General features: G+C 50.6%; 7 protein-coding genes across 7 annotated transcripts; 4 read left to right on the plus strand and 3 right to left on the minus strand.

The window, feature by feature from the left end:
* Positions 1–10: 10 nt before the first annotated feature.
* Positions 11–3778, minus strand: BJY04DRAFT_181301 (Aim21 family protein). The gene is made up of 3 exons (XM_073710185.1): positions 3587–3778; positions 2259–3223; positions 11–2206 (listed from the first exon to the last, which is right to left on the minus strand). Exons 2-3 carry the CDS (start codon positions 3187–3189, stop codon positions 351–353), a joined length of 2787 nt encoding a protein of 928 aa, XP_073574886.1. The 5' UTR covers positions 3190–3223; positions 3587–3778; the 3' UTR covers positions 11–350.
* A 3773-nt stretch (positions 3779–7551) lies between these two features.
* Positions 7552–9223, minus strand: BJY04DRAFT_181308 (Tvp18 family protein). The gene is made up of 4 exons (XM_073710186.1): positions 9057–9223; positions 8979–8994; positions 8639–8734; positions 7552–8591 (listed from the first exon to the last, which is right to left on the minus strand). Exons 1-4 carry the CDS (start codon positions 9094–9096, stop codon positions 8291–8293), a joined length of 453 nt encoding a protein of 150 aa, XP_073574887.1. The 5' UTR covers positions 9097–9223; the 3' UTR covers positions 7552–8290.
* A 143-nt stretch (positions 9224–9366) lies between these two features.
* On the plus strand, positions 9367–11048 carry BJY04DRAFT_158927 (uncharacterized protein). Its single transcript, XM_073709016.1, has 4 exons — positions 9367–9515; positions 9567–9615; positions 9664–10714; positions 10769–11048. Exons 1-4 carry the CDS (start codon positions 9476–9478, stop codon positions 10961–10963), a joined length of 1335 nt encoding a protein of 444 aa, XP_073574888.1. The 5' UTR covers positions 9367–9475; the 3' UTR covers positions 10964–11048.
* Positions 11049–11133: 85 nt separating this feature from the next.
* BJY04DRAFT_214954 (uncharacterized protein) lies at positions 11134–12145 on the minus strand (the record flags this gene model as incomplete). Its single annotated transcript, XM_073715353.1, has 2 exons — positions 11134–11998; positions 12045–12145. The coding sequence occupies 2 exons, from the start codon at positions 12143–12145 to the stop codon at positions 11134–11136; spliced, it is 966 nt and encodes a 321-aa protein (XP_073574889.1).
* A 178-nt stretch (positions 12146–12323) lies between these two features.
* BJY04DRAFT_158929 (hemolysin III family protein) lies at positions 12324–13643 on the plus strand. Its single transcript, XM_073709017.1, has one exon. It carries the CDS (start codon positions 12605–12607, stop codon positions 13571–13573), a length of 969 nt encoding a protein of 322 aa, XP_073574890.1. The 5' UTR covers positions 12324–12604; the 3' UTR covers positions 13574–13643.
* A 910-nt stretch (positions 13644–14553) lies between these two features.
* Positions 14554–15692, plus strand: BJY04DRAFT_214956 (uncharacterized protein; the record flags this gene model as incomplete). The annotated part of the gene is made up of 2 exons (XM_073715354.1): positions 14554–14880; positions 14937–15692. The coding sequence occupies 2 exons, from the start codon at positions 14554–14556 to the stop codon at positions 15690–15692; spliced, it is 1083 nt and encodes a 360-aa protein (XP_073574891.1).
* Positions 15693–15850: 158 nt separating this feature from the next.
* BJY04DRAFT_181318 (SDR family NAD(P)-dependent oxidoreductase) lies at positions 15851–17009 on the plus strand. Its single transcript, XM_073710187.1, has 4 exons — positions 15851–16099; positions 16153–16340; positions 16403–16554; positions 16628–17009. The coding sequence occupies exons 1-4, from the start codon at positions 15934–15936 to the stop codon at positions 16995–16997; spliced, it is 876 nt and encodes a 291-aa protein (XP_073574892.1). The 5' UTR covers positions 15851–15933; the 3' UTR covers positions 16998–17009.
* The last annotated feature ends 476 nt before the right edge of the window (positions 17010–17485 follow it).

Consider the following 17485-nt stretch of genomic DNA (forward strand, 5'->3'; position numbering starts at 1 on the left):
AATTTTCAAAATCTGCAATTTTACAATAATAGGTAAATATCCTATGCGGTCAATGCGAAACGATAATGATCGTCTCCGCGTGTATTGTTCTAATCTGAACACGAAGGCCAGGACAACACTCGGTAGGAAAGCCGAGCAGGTCAGATCTGGCAGGCACGGTAGGTAGGTAGGAGGAACCTACCTAGATGGGCAGGTAGTAGGTAGCATCATACAACACGTCACAGAGAAAGAGGGTTTTTGCGCTGGTGCAATTTGCACCGCGGCAGAGGTATTAAGGAGAGAATATAAGTACGACAAACATGGACATGAAACGAACAGGGTAAATGCAAGACATGAAGTTGACGGGAAGATCAGTTGGTCACATCACCGTCTGAGGGTCTTTTGTTGTCCGCCGTGGCGGCTAGAGACTCGGCGAAGTTATCGACTTTGTCTGATACGGCTGCTGGAATATCGACTTGTTTTTCGGGTGATTCGACAATTGGTGCCGACGCCTGTGCCGGCGCCTCGGGAACCGGTGCCTCCGAAGGAGATTCTTGCTGAACAACAGGTTCTGACTTAATGGACTCCGGTACGGGCTCGGGAACCTCGGTTTGGGAAACCTCAGGTTCGGGCTCAGAAGGTTTTGGTTCAGGGACTACCTCAGACTCTTTCTTGGGTTGCCTTCCGGGGTCGACTGATTCACCGGCTATATTTCGAGCCAGAGGGGACGCCATGGTGTTGCCCCAATCTGACGACTCCTGAGCGACTGTGTTGACATGACCTTTATTTCCATCACCCACCACCAGGTTGCCATCCTCGCGGACCTCCCAAACATTCCATGTTTCGGTGATTTTGATCTCTGGGATTGTAGGGAGTCGCGGACTAGGGCTCTCCACAGCAGGCTTTCTCCGTGCAGGTCCCCGAGCTCGGCCCTTGCGAGCATCACTCAGCGGACCCTTCTCAACGGGGGCTTCTTCCTTCTTTTCTTGCGGCTTGGGGGGCGCCTGCGGACCAAGCTGCAAACGCGAGTTCAAATCCGACAAGAAACCTGCTTTCAGGGAGGCAATTTTGCCGCCAGCTGGGCGAGCGGGCACAATGGGTTTCTGCTTGACTGACGCATCTTGAGACTCTTCGCCGTTTGTTCGGGTAACACGGTTCGCTGGTCTTGTCGGGATTTGAGGCTTAGGCCTGTCAGGGATCACGGGCGGCTGTCGCTTCTCGACGGGCGAGATCGGCTTTGTCGAGGCATCCACACTGGGGGGTTGGCGCCTTTCAGGGCGGCGAGGAATGCTAGGTTTTGACGGTACATCCGGACTTGCGACATCCTTCTCTTTCTCTTCCGATGGCTCTATTGTCGTTACTAGTGTGTGGCTTTCCGGGGCATCCTCCCAGATATCCCGACTAGGGAATCTTTGCTTCATGCCCGGCCGGAAAGAACTTTGGTCCTCTTCTGAGTTAAGTATCCGCTGGGCCACTTGGTGACTGTCTAGACCTGGTTCGCGAGTCTTGCGAGCTGCTTCTTGCTCCGGAGTCTCAAAGCGGCCCTCCTTCGGGATATCGGGAGTTGAGACGGTAGCATGGAGCTGAAGACTATTCGGCGAATCCTCCCAAATATCCTGGCTGGGGAATCGGTGTTTCAAGTTGTCCGGACGCGCCTTGAAGCGCTCGGCCGTGGACAAGGGCTTGTTTTCCTTGGATTCATCCTCTGGGAACAAGGGCTCGTACTCTTCAACGTCCTCGAGTGGTGCATGGATATCCTCGCGAGAGTTGAATCTAGCCAGAGCTGGAGTACTACCACGACGGCTAGCTCTGCTGTTCGAGCGACTTTCGTTGATGCTGGGAGTTCGACTCCGGCCTTCATAGTCAACGCTTTCCCTTCGGTTGAATGTAGGAGAGACCGCGGGGTGTTGGAAAGCGGACTCGGGACGCACTTCATCAGCGGCTAGAATGGGCTCCTCTTCATCCTCATCCCCTTGGCCCTTGTGAGCAATCTGCTCTGGATCCGGAGTGTGCGCAAAGCCATCAGGATGATGCAAGTGGTGATAGGGCTCGTCGATATGAATAACAGCTGGCCTCTTCTTTTCGTTTTCCTGTGCTTCGGCTGCTGGCACAGTTGCGTTACGAAGTGGCGACTCAACAACGGGGTGAGAATCACGTTTGCTATACTCATCGGAAGCAATGTAGGCGACTTCTTCTTCAGGTGTGCCTGCTACAGCAGGTGACGTTCCTGTTCGAGTATTAGTGATTGTCCGGGGCGCTCCTGTAACAGCATAGTTTACCTAAACCGGAGCCTGTAACGGCGGATCCTCGAACAATTTTGTTCAGATCATCGCTACTCAGAGCCCAATCTGGTCGCGGGGTGCCGACACCAGACCCATAATGCCCTTGCTCCTCCTTGGCGAACTCGTCTGGGTGCTTCTCATACCAAGCTTTCTCGAATTTGTCATTGGCAGGCACGCCATGTCCATGGAGTCCATAGCTACCAGGAGGCAGAGAAGCTTCTCGGCCGCTACGGGTGCGGTGATGCCCGCGCCCAGAGCGCGAACTTGGCTGCTCTAGGTAGGGGCTGGGAGACGGCGCTTGTACATCACCTGCATATGCTAACATCGGAACCCGTTGGCCGATTTCAGGAATACCGTGCTCTTCGTCATGTATTGAGCGTGGGCGGTCAAAGGATGTAGTTGAGGAGGCCGCTCGAGAACCTTGAGAGTAGAGAGAGCGAACAGGTCGTTCAGCCTGGTCATCTTGCACGGGAGACCCTACCGTGCCAAATCCCGCAGCTGCAGCCTGGCCAGAATCGGTGCGAGTCACTGCCTCCACTTTGGCTTTAGCACTAGAAGTTGGAAGTGAGGGCCTGGGTGCATGGAGCTTGAGATCGCTGGCCACATTGCGAGTTTCCGCGGGGGTCGCATGGTGGCTATCAGAAGCGCTGCCGACATCCAAGTCCTGGTATTCAATGCCCTCCTCCCCAAGCGACGGAATCGTTACACTAGGGGGTCGGGCGGGCAAGTCGTGAGAAACAGTCCGAGACAAAGTCGAGCCATTTGGGGGCTCATTCAATGGAGACGGGGCATAATTGGCGCTCATCGGAGACACGGATCGCTCGATACGACGTGTAGGACGAGGGGGTATCTTTGGGCCGTCTGTGGCCTCCTTAAGAGGCGATCTCGTCGGTCGAGGCGGGATGACTGGGCCTGTTTGCGTCGTCATATTGGATAGTAAATGTGAGATCACTCAAGCAAGACTATAAAGAGAAACTGTTGTTAGTTAATGCACCCAGACAAGTTGTAGTAGCCAGCAATCAAAGATATAGATCGGACGCCCTGGATCAACACCACAGGGCGGACTGTTTGCAGATAGATAGACTCTTGAACCAGATCTGGCATCAAAACCTCTCTGGCTTTCCAGAGAGCTCGCGAAACACATTGAGAGTAGTTGAGATGGCGGTACGGCGCAGGCGGCGCAAATTGAGCATCCATGATAAGATAAAGAAGCCAATAATAGTAACGCAGAATGATTGGGAAGCAGCTGAGGCTGGGAGCAGTATTTTCCAAGCATCTGATCTGAGAGCAAGATGCACCTGGAGATGTAAGATAAATGCACTTACCAAGAAATAATTATAAAGACAAAATGGCAAGGAAGGTTGCTGAGGAAGCGAGAGAATAGTAGAAGCTGATTGATAGAGCACGATAAGCTCAGTGGGCGTGATTGTAGGATTAGGGGTGGAGTGTATGTTTGAGAGAAGAGAGTCTAGGTGGAGAAGTGAAGAATTGAAGCAATGCAGAAGCAAAGAAAAGCTGGAACCAGCGGAGGGGGAAGAGGAGGAGCAGCAGATGATGTATGACTTTTGAAGGCTTAATGACACTGCTGGGCGATAATTACCACGTGTAATAAAACCCGGTGGCCATAACGCTGCGCTTGCTGCCACGGCCCACTTCTCCATCGCGTGACGTGCTCTGACGCCATTCCAGGCCCTTTGCTGCGGTCTAGAAAGTGTCTGATAACCGTATCATGACGGTATCCATCCTGTGAGCCAACGAGAAGCGCTCGTTGCAATTACAAGTGTACTGTACGAAACGGCCATTTCGAGATTTAGAGTTTTCAAACTATACTGCAAACATCTTGAAGCATACTTATCCCCCATATATTGCTGCTGTATGATAGTATCCAAAGACAGCGGTGCTTATTCTTGTATGAATCCACGAGAGGAAATCAAAGAGCGAAACCTGCAGCCTCCAAAGGGCTTCCCAGCCGACGAATCTTGTGCGGTCACCAATTGTTGGTTTTTGTTTTCGGCGTTTTTTGAGCTGAGGCATTTTTTCCAGACTGGCATGCATCGACATATTCAGCAGAAGGTCTGGGGGGTGCAGGTACGTACCTTGAAGTTAGCTCAATCTCAATGGGTATCACTATGCCAGCAATGCGGAGATCACCACCCTCTTTCAGCCACCAGCTGGTCTTAAATCACTCATATCACCCATCTTGGACAGGAGGTTTCTGATCCAACCTTTGCTGTCCTCCTTATCTTCGAAACCTCCATATCAACTAAAATTCCAGACTGGCTGAGCGGGGCTAGACCCCGGCCCGGTTAGTTATACGCCTGCCCGGCCTTCATCCTGACCTGAGCAGCAACCTTGGTCAATAAAATAATATTCAACTGAGTCTCACTATACAAAGTCTGAATTGGGGTTTCCACAGCATCCATATTGCAGCCTGAAAACTCTGCCTGCTCATGCGCACATGGTGCAAATCACGGGTTTGTCTCAAGCCAGGACCCTGCTAAGTGGGGTGTCATTCGCACGCATACGCCCTCCTTATCATTGGTAGCCTTACGAGAGCATTCATAATTGGACACTCTGCTCCCCAGAGCAACTGCCAGTGGGTGCTGATAACCATAAATCATTCAACAAAATTTGCAGCCAAAGTTTACCTTTGAGAACCTCTGCCAATTGGCGGGGGGTGAATTAGATCAGGCTGGATCTGACTGGTTGCATCAGCCGATGAGGCGGTGAACGTCCAAGGGAAGGTTGGATAGCTTTTGGAAGCCACAATTTCAACCCGTCTGGGGATCGTCCACCACCATCAAAGTCATTTATCTCAGTATGTGGGTTAGCTTCGCTCTTTCCCTCACCGCATAAGTCTTTCTGGTGCTGTCTCATCAAATCATCGACAACGTGCTCTCCTTTCTTGTGTTTCGACCTTTCAAAAGCAACAGTGCCTTGATCCTGCTGAGAGCTGCATATGCGCCTCGACTAATCTTGCGAACAGACAGCGGTCCGCATCACGTCCATGATGCGGCGATGCGCAGGCACAAGGATTATATATCTCGGAAACAAGCCACCAGCAGCCAGCCTGGTTGGCTATCAGTCTACTATACAACAGAGCGCACCTGCAATAACTACTGGACCCACCACATCTAACGAGGTATACCTACAGAATAATAGCCCAGCATGTGCTGTTGAACTGCTTAGGCTCCGATTGAACATCCAGTTCCGCTGTCTAGCATGCTACTGCTTCGGATGACATATACTATACGGCAAGTATAGTCCATCAAGCTCTGATAATGCTGCTGGTCCGGGAGTCTCCTTGGGAGATCGAGGGTAGATCAGGGACTTTACATGAGCCTCAGATGCCGGATAAAGCCACTATCCGGACTTGCCCTCCGAACTTCATAACGGCATCAACTACTATAGCAAAAACTGTTGCGAGACGCGGCAGCTGTCGAATTACCACAAGAGGGGCAGCATACCCTTATTCGGCTTTTGATCGCTCTCAGGGATCTCAGACCCAACCAGAGGACACGGGCAACTCTCAGAAATCCCAAAGTGATGGCTCGAGATCCTGCCGTCTCTCTGCGTGACAGTCAAAAATAGGTCTCTGCACCGACAATCCGCAAAGATGCGTAATTTTCAGACCTTGCTGTGACTGTGGGGTGAATCAATGTTATAATTAGGCCACTAGTAAAACTTTGAAAGCTGCTCATGTGGGCTTTTTCTGGTGAGGAACCCCGTTTATAGCCGGCTTTTGTGGAGTCGTTTGTTTCAGCAGTATTGAGGATACACCTGCCGGGCTGTGGCTTAGCTGGTTGGAAGTTGGAACCGACCCTCGCAGCCCATGCATGTTCGCGTGATAGATGTTGAGGTCTTCTTATAGGCCATTCAATCATTAATCAAGTGTCTTGCTCAATGCTGATAAGAGCAGCTCTACTACACCTTAGGTCGGTTTTGCAGCGAACATAGTATGCCTCGAAACATCGTTGCCTTGGGATCGAGGCTAGTCTAGTCCAGACTCTCAAAGACGAGCAATCTTGATGCAGAGACTTCCTCTTCTAGGAGGGCCACGGAGTGGGCTTTTGATTTGTGAATAACCGGGGTTTATTTCCAAAACAACAATCTGTACTGACGCCCGACGATGAGACTACTAGTAACCTGACATAATTCTCGGTGAGATTGCAAGATACAGGACTGCCTTACAGCAATAGATGTCTTTGTCCGCTTGGTGACAAATTCCTCCGTACAGGTACCTATAGTGGTTCTTTGAATAATGCGGGGTAACCCGTTGACGGTTGAGGGGCTTTCCTAGGCAATACATGACGTAGCTCATCTACATACTTCCCTCGGCAATCTCTGTTGTAAGAGAAAGTACCTCACGGAGAAGAAGGGGAGACAGGAGCTGTTTACTTTGAGCCATTATTGATTTCAGATGCTATGATCTCGGGCCTAGTACCCATACCTTTATAGTACTGAAGGACACTTCTTCTTACCCCAGATCCAAGAGGTTGATCAACAGCCTCCAAGGCCTCGACACGAATTACGGCCAAGGTTATGCGAGTACGCCAGGCGTGTGGTTGAACCTCAGACTCCGTGCCCGTACATGTTTTGAGGTGGTGGTATTCTAGCCTATCGTCTTGAATCTCATCCAGCGGGGTGGATAGAGCGTTTATTATGCGGAATGGAGAACCCAGCGTACTCCGAGTACCAGGGAAGAATCTGACCAGCAGAATTCGTGGAGAATCAGAGACGAAGAAAAAGTACTTCGTCTGAGTATAGCCTCTCAATCATAAGAACAACCCGTAGACAAGCTGATAATATATATTGTTTGCTCGGTCATTAGTGACTAGAAGACCAAGCCAAATTCGGATCAGATACTAGAAGCCCCCCTCATTCTCCATACATCATTTCATTCTGTCCATGTTTGTAGTAGATTCTGAATCATGGAGTGTCCTGAACACCCCTTTATGGCCGAGATAGCAACTAGGAGGTATCTATCTGTCTATATAGTACCTGGTAATAAAATCCTTCGGTAGTAGTGCTACCTAAGTATCTCCCGCTCTAAACATATACTACGTACGATTAGCAGTATCTAGAGTCGACAGGGTTAACTTCCCATTGTTGCAATACAAGTACAACGTCTTCTCGAAATACTCATACCTCATCTGGAGACCCACCGCAACCATGACGTCAAATAAAATATGGCGGGGGTACCTACCTAAGTTTGGTATAGGAGCCGGAGGTAGATATACTCCTATATACTCCTACTGATGACAGACGAGTGAGAGCCCATTGAGGGTCTGGTGTTTGTTCTTTACTTGATATATATATATGGACTGCGGAGAAGAAGCTTGATATTCTGTCTGACCAACTCGGGCCTAGGAATAGATGTTTAGTAGCTATCAATAAGGCATTTGATGGGCTAGTCTAGGCTGTGAAAGGCGAGGACTTGTGTGTGCAATGTGAAAAGCAGATGTTGGGCAATGATAGCGATGCAGTTGTCACGATTTGCCTGCAATTCTTAAGCTAGTCCATGACGACCTCATGCAGTATTTAGATAAAGCGAGATCTAACTCTTCCTGTCGCGGGCTCCAAGATAACCTGGAATTACGATAATTCATCACCAGGATGATTGCATTAGGGTATAACTATAGCAGTTTCAGAACCGAGCCAGCTGCTGCGGCAAAAACATTCAACAAGCTCGCCGGCGACTCTTCGCATAACAAACACAAGATATAACAATGCAAATAAGCCCGTACAAAATGGAAATCAGAGATGCCCAAAAAGCCAACCCGATTTCCGGACAAGATTCGGCTTCCCAAATAAAATGAGGTACTAGTACAAAGGCCTGAATATCGGCGTCGAGGATAGCAGCGTCAATTCGTAATCATAGCACTGGACGCAAATATAACTCAATGCGTCCTTTTCAAACTCATACTACTCATTGCCTCCTGAGCTCCGGGTCAGACAAGTGATAAACGTTCCCAAAGTACCCAACGACAGGTGAGTATAGGTTGTCCGGCGCAACTGTTACTGCTGCTTTAGACAATCATTTGCGCAATCCCTTGACCGCCAAGGATCTTGCTTCCGACGAAATCCTGGTTCTTGAGACCAGCGAGCGCATAGAAGATACCGGCAATGAGGAGAAAGACAGCGGCAGCAAGCAAGCTAGACGGATCCTTAAGAAGACTAAGCCACTGAACGATACTCATGATGGTATACATTGCGGCGCGCATATAATTGGTTGTGAAACGTCGAATAAACGTGTCAAACTTTTCGGAGGTAGGACAGATTCGGAGGAGGAAAGGCACTTCAATGAAGACGAGGATGAGACCGGAGACACTTTACAGATCAGCACGAGCCCATATCAGAGATATACATTGACTTACATGCACAAGATACTGAAGATGATGAGAACTGCGTTGAAAGAGAAGATGTTGGCGATGCCGACGGCAAGGCACAGGATGATGCAAAGCACACCCGTCCTAGCAGAGAGCCGTTAGCGATCCGTCTCTGGAGTGATATAGTGTCGAGGCAGCAAGGAGCACGCGAGCGGCTTAAAATTGTGGCCCACTGGGGCAACGGCAGGAGCTGTCAAGTCGATCATGAAGGACGCCAAGCACATCCGGAAAGATATCCCAAGGCCCAGGCAACCATGATTCGATATTGTTGAACGAAGCGCAACACGGCGACAAGAAGAGGGAAGTGTTTGGAAGTTTATTTACTAACCATTGTCCGTAGACACCTGGAAGATGATCCATTAGTTTCTGTCTGCTTACAGTCAACAAGATGGAACAGAGGTCGTACTAAAGTTTCTCGAGCGGAATTCCTCAGCAAAGGCCGACATGGTGGAGAGTATTGCAGCGCTGTTATCGCACTGTCTAAAAGCTGGGTATGGGAGCAGGAAAGGAAACCAAATGTGTGGGCAGTCAGGGGATGAAGAAAGAAGATTGTTGGGAGTGGTGAGCGGCTTGTAGATGTTTCGAAGGCAGACGCAACAAACAAAAATGGGGCCAACTTGCTTATTCTCGGCAATCGCCACACCGCCTAGGCAGAATCTCATACGATAACTATTGGGGATGCTGTAAATAGCTTCATATCCCGCATGGAATTGGATACATCATACAACTTTAACCTTAAATTGACTTTGGGGATTCTCTTACGACTATATAACTACTAGGCCTATACTGGCCTCCTAGTCCACATCGTTGACTGCCCTCTGCAACATGGACACGGCCAACAAGCATGGCCGGAATGTCTCAAAGTGTAAGAACAGCTATTCTGCTGCCTAGCCCGCGACTAAACTAATCGACACAGCTTCTCGGCCGCGCAGCTCAACCAAGGGCCCTTTGGATCAGCCAGATGAGTAAGAGGCGTAATTACAGTTGACCGAATAGACGCTGATGATGCATAGCCCTCTGAACATTGAGGACCTGCGAATATCTTCCCCTGTGAACAGGAAGTCAACGGAAATTGCATATACGGGTGACTCGTTCAGATTATTGGATCCGTTGGCCCCAGAAGATTTACCAACAGGCCTGGAGAAAGATCTTTCGTTTCTTCTCCGATACGACAACTTCCATTCTCTTTCGCAAGTGGACATTCCGCATGCCCTACGGTTTGAATTTATAACGCCTACATCTGATGAGACACTAGATTCGTCCCTTGGTACTCTAGAAAGGCTTCTCGCGGAAGGGCATTTTCTCTTAGCGGCCTATCTTTGCGGCACAATCTTAACCTCTTCTCTAATAACACCTACCGATATAAGACTGATATTTGGCCTGTTTTACACTCGACTGTCTTGCCTAGAGCTCTCCGGAAATGCGATCATTGCAGCTCAAGAGTCAAAGTCTCTTGAAGATCTAAGCTCGACATTCTACTACATTGATCCCGTGCTTCTGGCAACAGAGGCCAACGATCAGCAAACAAATCACCCACGGCACATTGCGCCATGGCCGCTCCGGGTCCTTGCCATCAGGCTACAGAGTATTGGCTTTGGAGACCCGCGCAGGGGTATTGGGGGTCTATACGAACTTGGCCTTGAAGCACGAAGAGAGATCATGCGTCCAGATCTAGATCCGACCGAGCGGAATATATGGAGAGAGCGGCTTTCTGACCTTGGGGTCAGGACAGTGAATGCGCTCGTTGAGATGGGAGACCTCAACGCAGCTAAGAGGTCATTGGAGAGTCTGAGGAAAACAGAACCAGTCAATGATTCTATCAAATCGCGAACCGTGCTCCTTTTGCTCGCAATCGGCGATGTTGATGCTGCGAGACAGCTCTCTGGTCCCGGCAACACTGAGATTGCAATATTCGTTCCTCTGCTCAGCATGGCAGAAGGCCGTTACGACGATGCAGTTATCGAGTGGCGGTCTCTACTAGAGAGCAAGGAGAGGAAACTCAGTGATGCTATCATTTCCCAGAATCTTGCTGTGTGTCTTTTGTACACTGGTCGGCTAAGCGAGGTGCGTGTTTTTTGATTCTTTGTAATAAGGAAAATCTAACAGTACTCCTACCAGGCACGCCATGTTTTGGAGTCGTTAGTCCAGGCACAGAACTCTTTCTCTAGTCTTGTGTTCAATCTGGCCACGGTCTATGAACTGTGCTCCGATAAGGCGGTGCAGTTAAAACAAGGGCTTGTCGAAGACATCGCCAGACAGCCTGTCACCGGACATACAAACCTCGATCGGCTGAACGTAGATTTCAAGTTGTGACTTCAAACTACAAACTTGTCGCCATTTCGTCCTCAGTGAATAATGTGCATGTGCTAACCATGTCTACGAATATACCTATACTGCAGACCCAACCCAAGAGCAGCCCTACAACGCCGCATCATGCTCCGAACGCTATGCACTTTTGACAAATACAATTAATAAAAGCGTTGTCATGCGTTTTCCTGAATGGGCGAAAGACTGCCCTCAGGTTTCGGTTTTGACCTCGGCTTTCGAATTATAATCCTGTCGCCCTCTCTCTCCCATCCCAATTTCTCTTTCTCCACCAGTTTCTCCCACGTCCATGCTTTGTCTCCGGTGCAGCCTTGAGTGATCCACGCAATATCAGCGCCGAGGTAAGACTTGCCGACGGCTTTGAGAGCGTGTCGTCGGAACCTATCCTCCGCCCAATTCATCACTGCACGAGTGCAGGAGTCCACCTCGTTTCGAACGCGCCAAAACATAATCCAATTGCCATGTGCTATTGCTTGAAGGATCTGGTCGATTTCTCGCGACTGGAAATGATACTGCGTACGCGCCCGTGCACGCAGCTCGAAAGCGGCAACCAAATCCTCCTGCCGACAGGCATAGTCCAGGATGAGATATGAGAGATGATCTTTCAGCTCAGACTCTGGTAACGGATTGGTAGCAGTGTGGAGATTATCGAGGAGGTGGCGGAGAGAGGGATAGTACGACGGTGGATGTTGGGCTTGGATGGAGACCTTGATGGAGAACACATGAACTCGCTGCGAAAAGGCGATTGGAGTGGACGAGGCGGTAGCCAATACAGCCTCGCGCAGCTTACGTAGGGAGAGTAGGAGGGCAGATAATTCTGTGGCAGCTGAGGGACCGGGTGACACTGCCGCATTAGCTGATTGTGGAACGGAAGCTGGGGGGTTTCTCGTCGCATCGTTCGAGGCACTTCGAGGAAGAGACAGCCACGCTGCATCTAGGTTCTTCGAATGATGCGCACCGAACTCAAGATACCGATTCACAATCTTCTCATAGTAGTCCTTCTGGGCCTTGTAGTCAAGTAACCTGCGAGGGTCAACTTGACGAGCTAGAGTTGGAGTTGCACTCATACTTGCGATCCCCCTTGGACACAAACCCTACAGACTCGAGAGAATCCGCTACCGGTTTCAGACGACTATGCGTCCATTTCCCGGTAGGAGCTCGGCCACTCATGGTTGCAGCTAATTTGGCCTCGCATTCGGTATGAAGTGAGGTGAGATATTGTGAGTATGCAGAGTACAGGGTGAAGTGGATGTAATAATGGCAATTAATCAAAGGAGTGGAAGCGTCTTGCAGCTGAGAGTGTGCAAGAAACGTTGTTGGTCTGTGCAATAATGAGAATGCCAGAGTTGTCGAGTACTGTAGTGGACGGAGCGGAGTGCGGAGGAGCAGAGCAGTCAGTCCATCGATTGGATGTGTTTGTCTTGTTTGTCCGCTCCTCAACAGGATAGTATTGTTGGATGGACCCGACGAGGTTGAGCTCAACAACTTCTTCTCTTCTACAAGATTTGACTGCATCAAATAATATGATATTAATCATTATTTTTTTAATTAGGAACATCTAGATCTACCTACCTATCTACATCTGACCTCGCCTCTCAGTTTTGCTCTCTCTACTTTTGCTTATTCGAGATGTCACCTCGTCAGCGTCGTCCTACCGAGAGCAATCAGAAGGACCCAGGAAGCTGTCAGACAGCGTCTGTCGCTACTGCAGTGCTGGAAGACCCTCCTCGGGCTATCAGATCGCTCCTTCACTGGGATGACTTGCCCCATTGGCAGCGCGATAATCATCATATCCACACGGGCTACCGACCAGCATCTTACTCCTTTCTCGGCTCCTTCCAGTCCCTGACATATATTCACAACGAGACTGTCAACATATATACACATTTATTGCCATCTGTACTGGCGGTACCTGCCGCCTTCCAACTCTATCGGGTTGTTGCGCCACGCTATGAATCTGCCACCCATGGGGATATCCGCGCCTTTGGGTGCTTCTTCGGAGGAGCCGCTTTTTGCTTGGGCATGTCAGCGTTCTACCATACCATCTCGAACCACTCCCCGGTTGTGGCACGCATTGGGAACACGTTCGACTACATTGGTATTGTAGGACTGATTGTGGGTAGCTTCGTTCCTAGCGTATACTATGGCTTCTATTGCGTTCCTGAGTTGCAGAGGCTATATTGGACGATGATCTGCACGATTGGCCTTGGCTGTGTTGTGGTATCGATCTTCCCTCAGTTCCGGACCCCCCGCTGGCGCCCATTCCGTGCAGCCATGTTTGTCGGAATGGGCTTGTCAGCGGTGTTTCCCGTGATCCACGGGCTGCAGCTCTACGGGCGTGACCAGATGATGCGCCAGATCGGCCTTGGCTGGCTTCTACTCCAGGGATTTTTGTACATCTTGGGAGCCGGGATATATGCAGCCCGAATCCCCGAACGGCTGCGACCAGGGGTGTTTGATCTTTGGGGAAGTTCGCATCAGATCTTTCATGTTCTCGTCGTCTGCGCCGCGGTTGCTCATCTGACAGGACTCTTGAGGGCTTTTGATTATAGACATAGCGGCATTGCAGGAAGCTGCCCGCTAGAGTTTGCTCTGTGATTCGTCGAGGCAGACTCGTTGATCACACGAACAAGCAAAACAGCTCTGAGTGGATAGCATGTTACCTTGGAGCAGAGGTTGCAACAATCCAATTCCAGCGTCGAATACAAATTGGACGGTGATGTTATGGCGCTGACGCTCACCATATGAGATTTGTCCAACCAGAATGGTTCCTATGGCGAGTCGTGCGACTATGAGTAGTTGAGTTTGCCCTAAAATGAGCAGTTCTAGGGAAGAACGAAGCTCGGAGAAACCCTATGACCAAACCAGAGATTTCTGAGCAAGGCCGGTGAGAGAGAGAGAGCGAGCGAGAGAAAGCAAGGACAGCGAGCTGTCGAGTTGTCGAGTCTGAATTCACCGCAGACGCCGTGTCGCAAGCCAAACAGGGCCTCCTCGCCTGCTGCATCTGATTACAACTCACATGGTGCGCTGGCGTTGTCCCGAGTATGCTTCCCTCGGCTGATGAATCCGCACATTGGATACTACATCAAAACAATGTGCTTTTCGCTGGGACCGCTCAAGGTAATAGAGTTAGTCGACCTCCAATTCTCACTGCGCTGTACATGCCTTGTACATGACGTTGCACCTAAGCTTATTCATCGGCATAGCCGGGCTTGACCGGGCTGGCATCCTATCAGGAACAGGCGATGATGTGCCTTGATTGGCCTCGATTGCTTAGGTTTTTGAGACGCTGGGGTCAGTTGGACTGCGGAGCCTGCAGATATCGCCATAGATTGACCTGGTTGGATCCGTGCGAGGTGGATCAGATGAAATCTGGGGTGTCACAACGGCTGACTTCATCTGCGCTCGGGTCGTCAGTCAAGTATGCGTCTGCAGCGTCAAGAATATACTGATCTGTATATATAATCAAAGCGGCTGGCGGTACTTGGCTGACGGCAAGTTGTGCTTTTTTTTTTCTCCGGCTTATTACGGTCGCCCTTGCATGGACCTTCACCCATCAAGAATTCAGATTCATCCTGATGCTTACTGAGTCCAGCGCGTCCTCCGGCAATGGAGAAACCCCGAAGCTCCGGACTGCGTGTGAGAATTGTAGGCAGTCAAAGGTGAAATGCAATCTATCCGGCAAGGATACGTGCATTCGCTGCCTTCGCCATGGACTCCCGTGTCGGTATCGAGTCGCTAATCGATCCGGCAAGCCAAAGGGGAGCAAAAACCGGTCAACCCTGCGGAAACTCGGGCAGCTACAGGAGAGCAAGGCTTCATTTGCCCAGAGCGGCGGCGCCCGCATGCCTAAAAGGAGTATTGAGGCTATTCCGAGTCCTTATACACGCAGCGACACTGACACGGTGGGCGAGACCCTCCATATACCCGTTTACATCCACATCCTGTCTAACCCGCGTAGAGTTTGCAAACCGAGAAACTCTCGGAAAGCCCACTGGGTGAAATCCCAGATGCATCAATGTTCCTGTCCGATTGCACAGAATATCCATCGCTTTACGGAGAGTCCGTCACAGAGAACCCCTGTGCCTCCATGTCACCAACCTTTCTACAAAAAGAGTTCATCACCAAAGGACTGACCAGCTTCCCTCTGGCTGTGCACATTCCAAGCGCCGTGCGTCCGACATGTGACTGTGGAGAGACCCTGGTCTTCTATCACGACCACCTCCGGCAAATGGTCGTCAACCCAGCCCAGCTCCGGTTTGATCAGATGCTCCAAGGTGTGCAGGCGGCAATCTCGGTGTGTCGCGGGTTCCTGCAGTGCCCGAGCGGCCACGGACTTAGGGACAACAGCACCAACGACACGAGTCTAATACTATGCATGTCTACTCTCGAACTTGCCTTGCAGTTGCTCGATTACTGGGCCTCATACGAGCTTCTTCCTCAACCGAAAGAGCGCGAGGCTGTCGGCTATGGCGAGTACGAAATGTGCCCAGATGAGACGCGCCGCGTCCGCCGCTTCCTCATCCGCGGCCGGCTCCTTCTCTGCAAGGAGACGCTCGGCCTTCTCAAGGTTGCGGCGGGGATTGAAGACGGGGTAGGAGGAAACTGGCTGCAGCAGATCATTGCGGGTTCTGAGGCGATGACGGACAGTTTCCTCCATGCAATCTCGGAGGCAGAATGTATTTGCGGCTTACCTGCACCTGCTGCTTGCGCTTAGCACGTAATAGTAATCTAATCTCTCTCACCTGTTTTGCATTGAACACCTTGCCCTGTTGTACTGTTTCTTTTGTTCCCGGTGAATTGATGAGACCAACCGGACGGCTCTCGGCTCTCTTAGAACGGGCCTCGGCAATCCAGAACCCCCTCGGCGGCTACCTACATACATAACCACCCCCCAACAAACTCCTCTCTATAGCCTGTAAAGAATTCTAAAGATAAAGACGAGAGAGAAAAACAAAATGGCATCCCGCCTCAACCAGATCAACGCCCACCTTAACTTCCCCCGCGGCCTGCTCGCCGGACAGGTCGCCATAATCACCGGCGCAGGACAAGGCATCGGCGCCGAAGCAGCGCGGCTTTTCGCCAACGAGGGGGCCAAGGTCGTTGTTGCTGATATTGATGGCCGTGCGTTCGCATTTCGTAATCCAAAATACATGCACACTAACATGAGAGTATAGAAAAGGCCAAGGGAGTCGTTGACGCAATCAACGCCGCTGAAGCCGGACGAGCCATCGCCGTCGTCGGCGACATCCTCGACGACGGGTATATCCAGACACTTGTTGAAAAGGCCGCGGAGTTTGGCAGCGGGAAGATCCATGTGATTGTGAACAATGCAGGCTTTACGTGGGATGGAGTTATCCACAAGGTAGCTCTGTCCATCTCTACCCTTACTCAGGTTGAGTTGCTGACCAGGATGGACGGGACTAGATCACAGACAAACAATGGGACACCATGATCGCAGTGCACAACACCGCCCCCTTCAAGCTGATCCGCGCTGCGGCCAAGTACTTCCGCGTCAAGGACGGCGAGCCTAGAGTGATCATCAACATCTCGAGTACGAGTGGAATCCACGGAAATGCGTATGTTCGCCAGATCCTTCCTTCCTTCCTTCTCAGTATAGAACTGCCACACTAACAAGGATCCGCGATCAAGAGGACAAGCAAACTACGCGCTCGCCAAAGCTGGCGTCGTCGGTCTCACGCGCACAATCGCCAAAGAATGGGGCCCGCAGTTCGGCGTCCGGAGCAACACGATCGCTTTCGGCTTCGTGCAGACCAGACTTACGGCGGCCAAGGAGGCCGGCGCTTTCATTACGACCCCGGACGGCACAAAGGTCGCGCTGGGCATTCCTGGCAAGCAGATTGGGCAGCGGCAGGGGGAGAAACAGACATATCCAGATATTCCGCTGGGGCGGCCGGCGAGTCCTGAGGAGGCTGCAAGGAGTGTGTTGGCTGTTGCGAGTCCGTTGTTTAGTTATGTTAATGGGGAGACGATCAGGGTTACTGGGGGGAGGAATATGTAGGTTCTTTGGACTTTTTTTATTTTCATTTTCGATAATGTTGAATCTATGGTTGGTTTCATGTGCATTCGGTTGGGTATCTTAGTAGTTAGTGTACATGGTGGGTATACAGGAGGAAAAGCTAGACAAGTAGATGGAGCTGTACATGGACAAAGACAACAGAAGACAATGTCTCCCAAAGCGGGGTTTCGACAAGGTTGTAGATAAAACCTCGAGATTCGAAGCAAAAGCAATACTCAAGGTCTATCACAAGCATCGTATTGAGCCCACCGAGCCAGACTATATAACCAGAAGTCCAGCGTGCCTTCCCTTGCGTATAAGATCTCCGGGTATAAGGTATTTCCACCCAATCGGGTGGTTGACGTAACAACAACCGTCCAACTCCAGACAAAAAAAAAAACAAAACAAAAAGTGAAACAACAGTATATCCCATCCATGCTTCATCTCCGGGGTATTTTCTCACAGTGCCGCAGCAAACCAAACTCCAAGCT

This window comes from Aspergillus karnatakaensis, assembly GCF_047715665.1.
Source record: "Aspergillus karnatakaensis strain CBS 102800 unplaced genomic scaffold BJY04scaffold_8, whole genome shotgun sequence".
Lineage (NCBI taxonomy): Eukaryota > Fungi > Ascomycota > Eurotiomycetes > Eurotiales > Aspergillaceae > Aspergillus > Aspergillus karnatakaensis.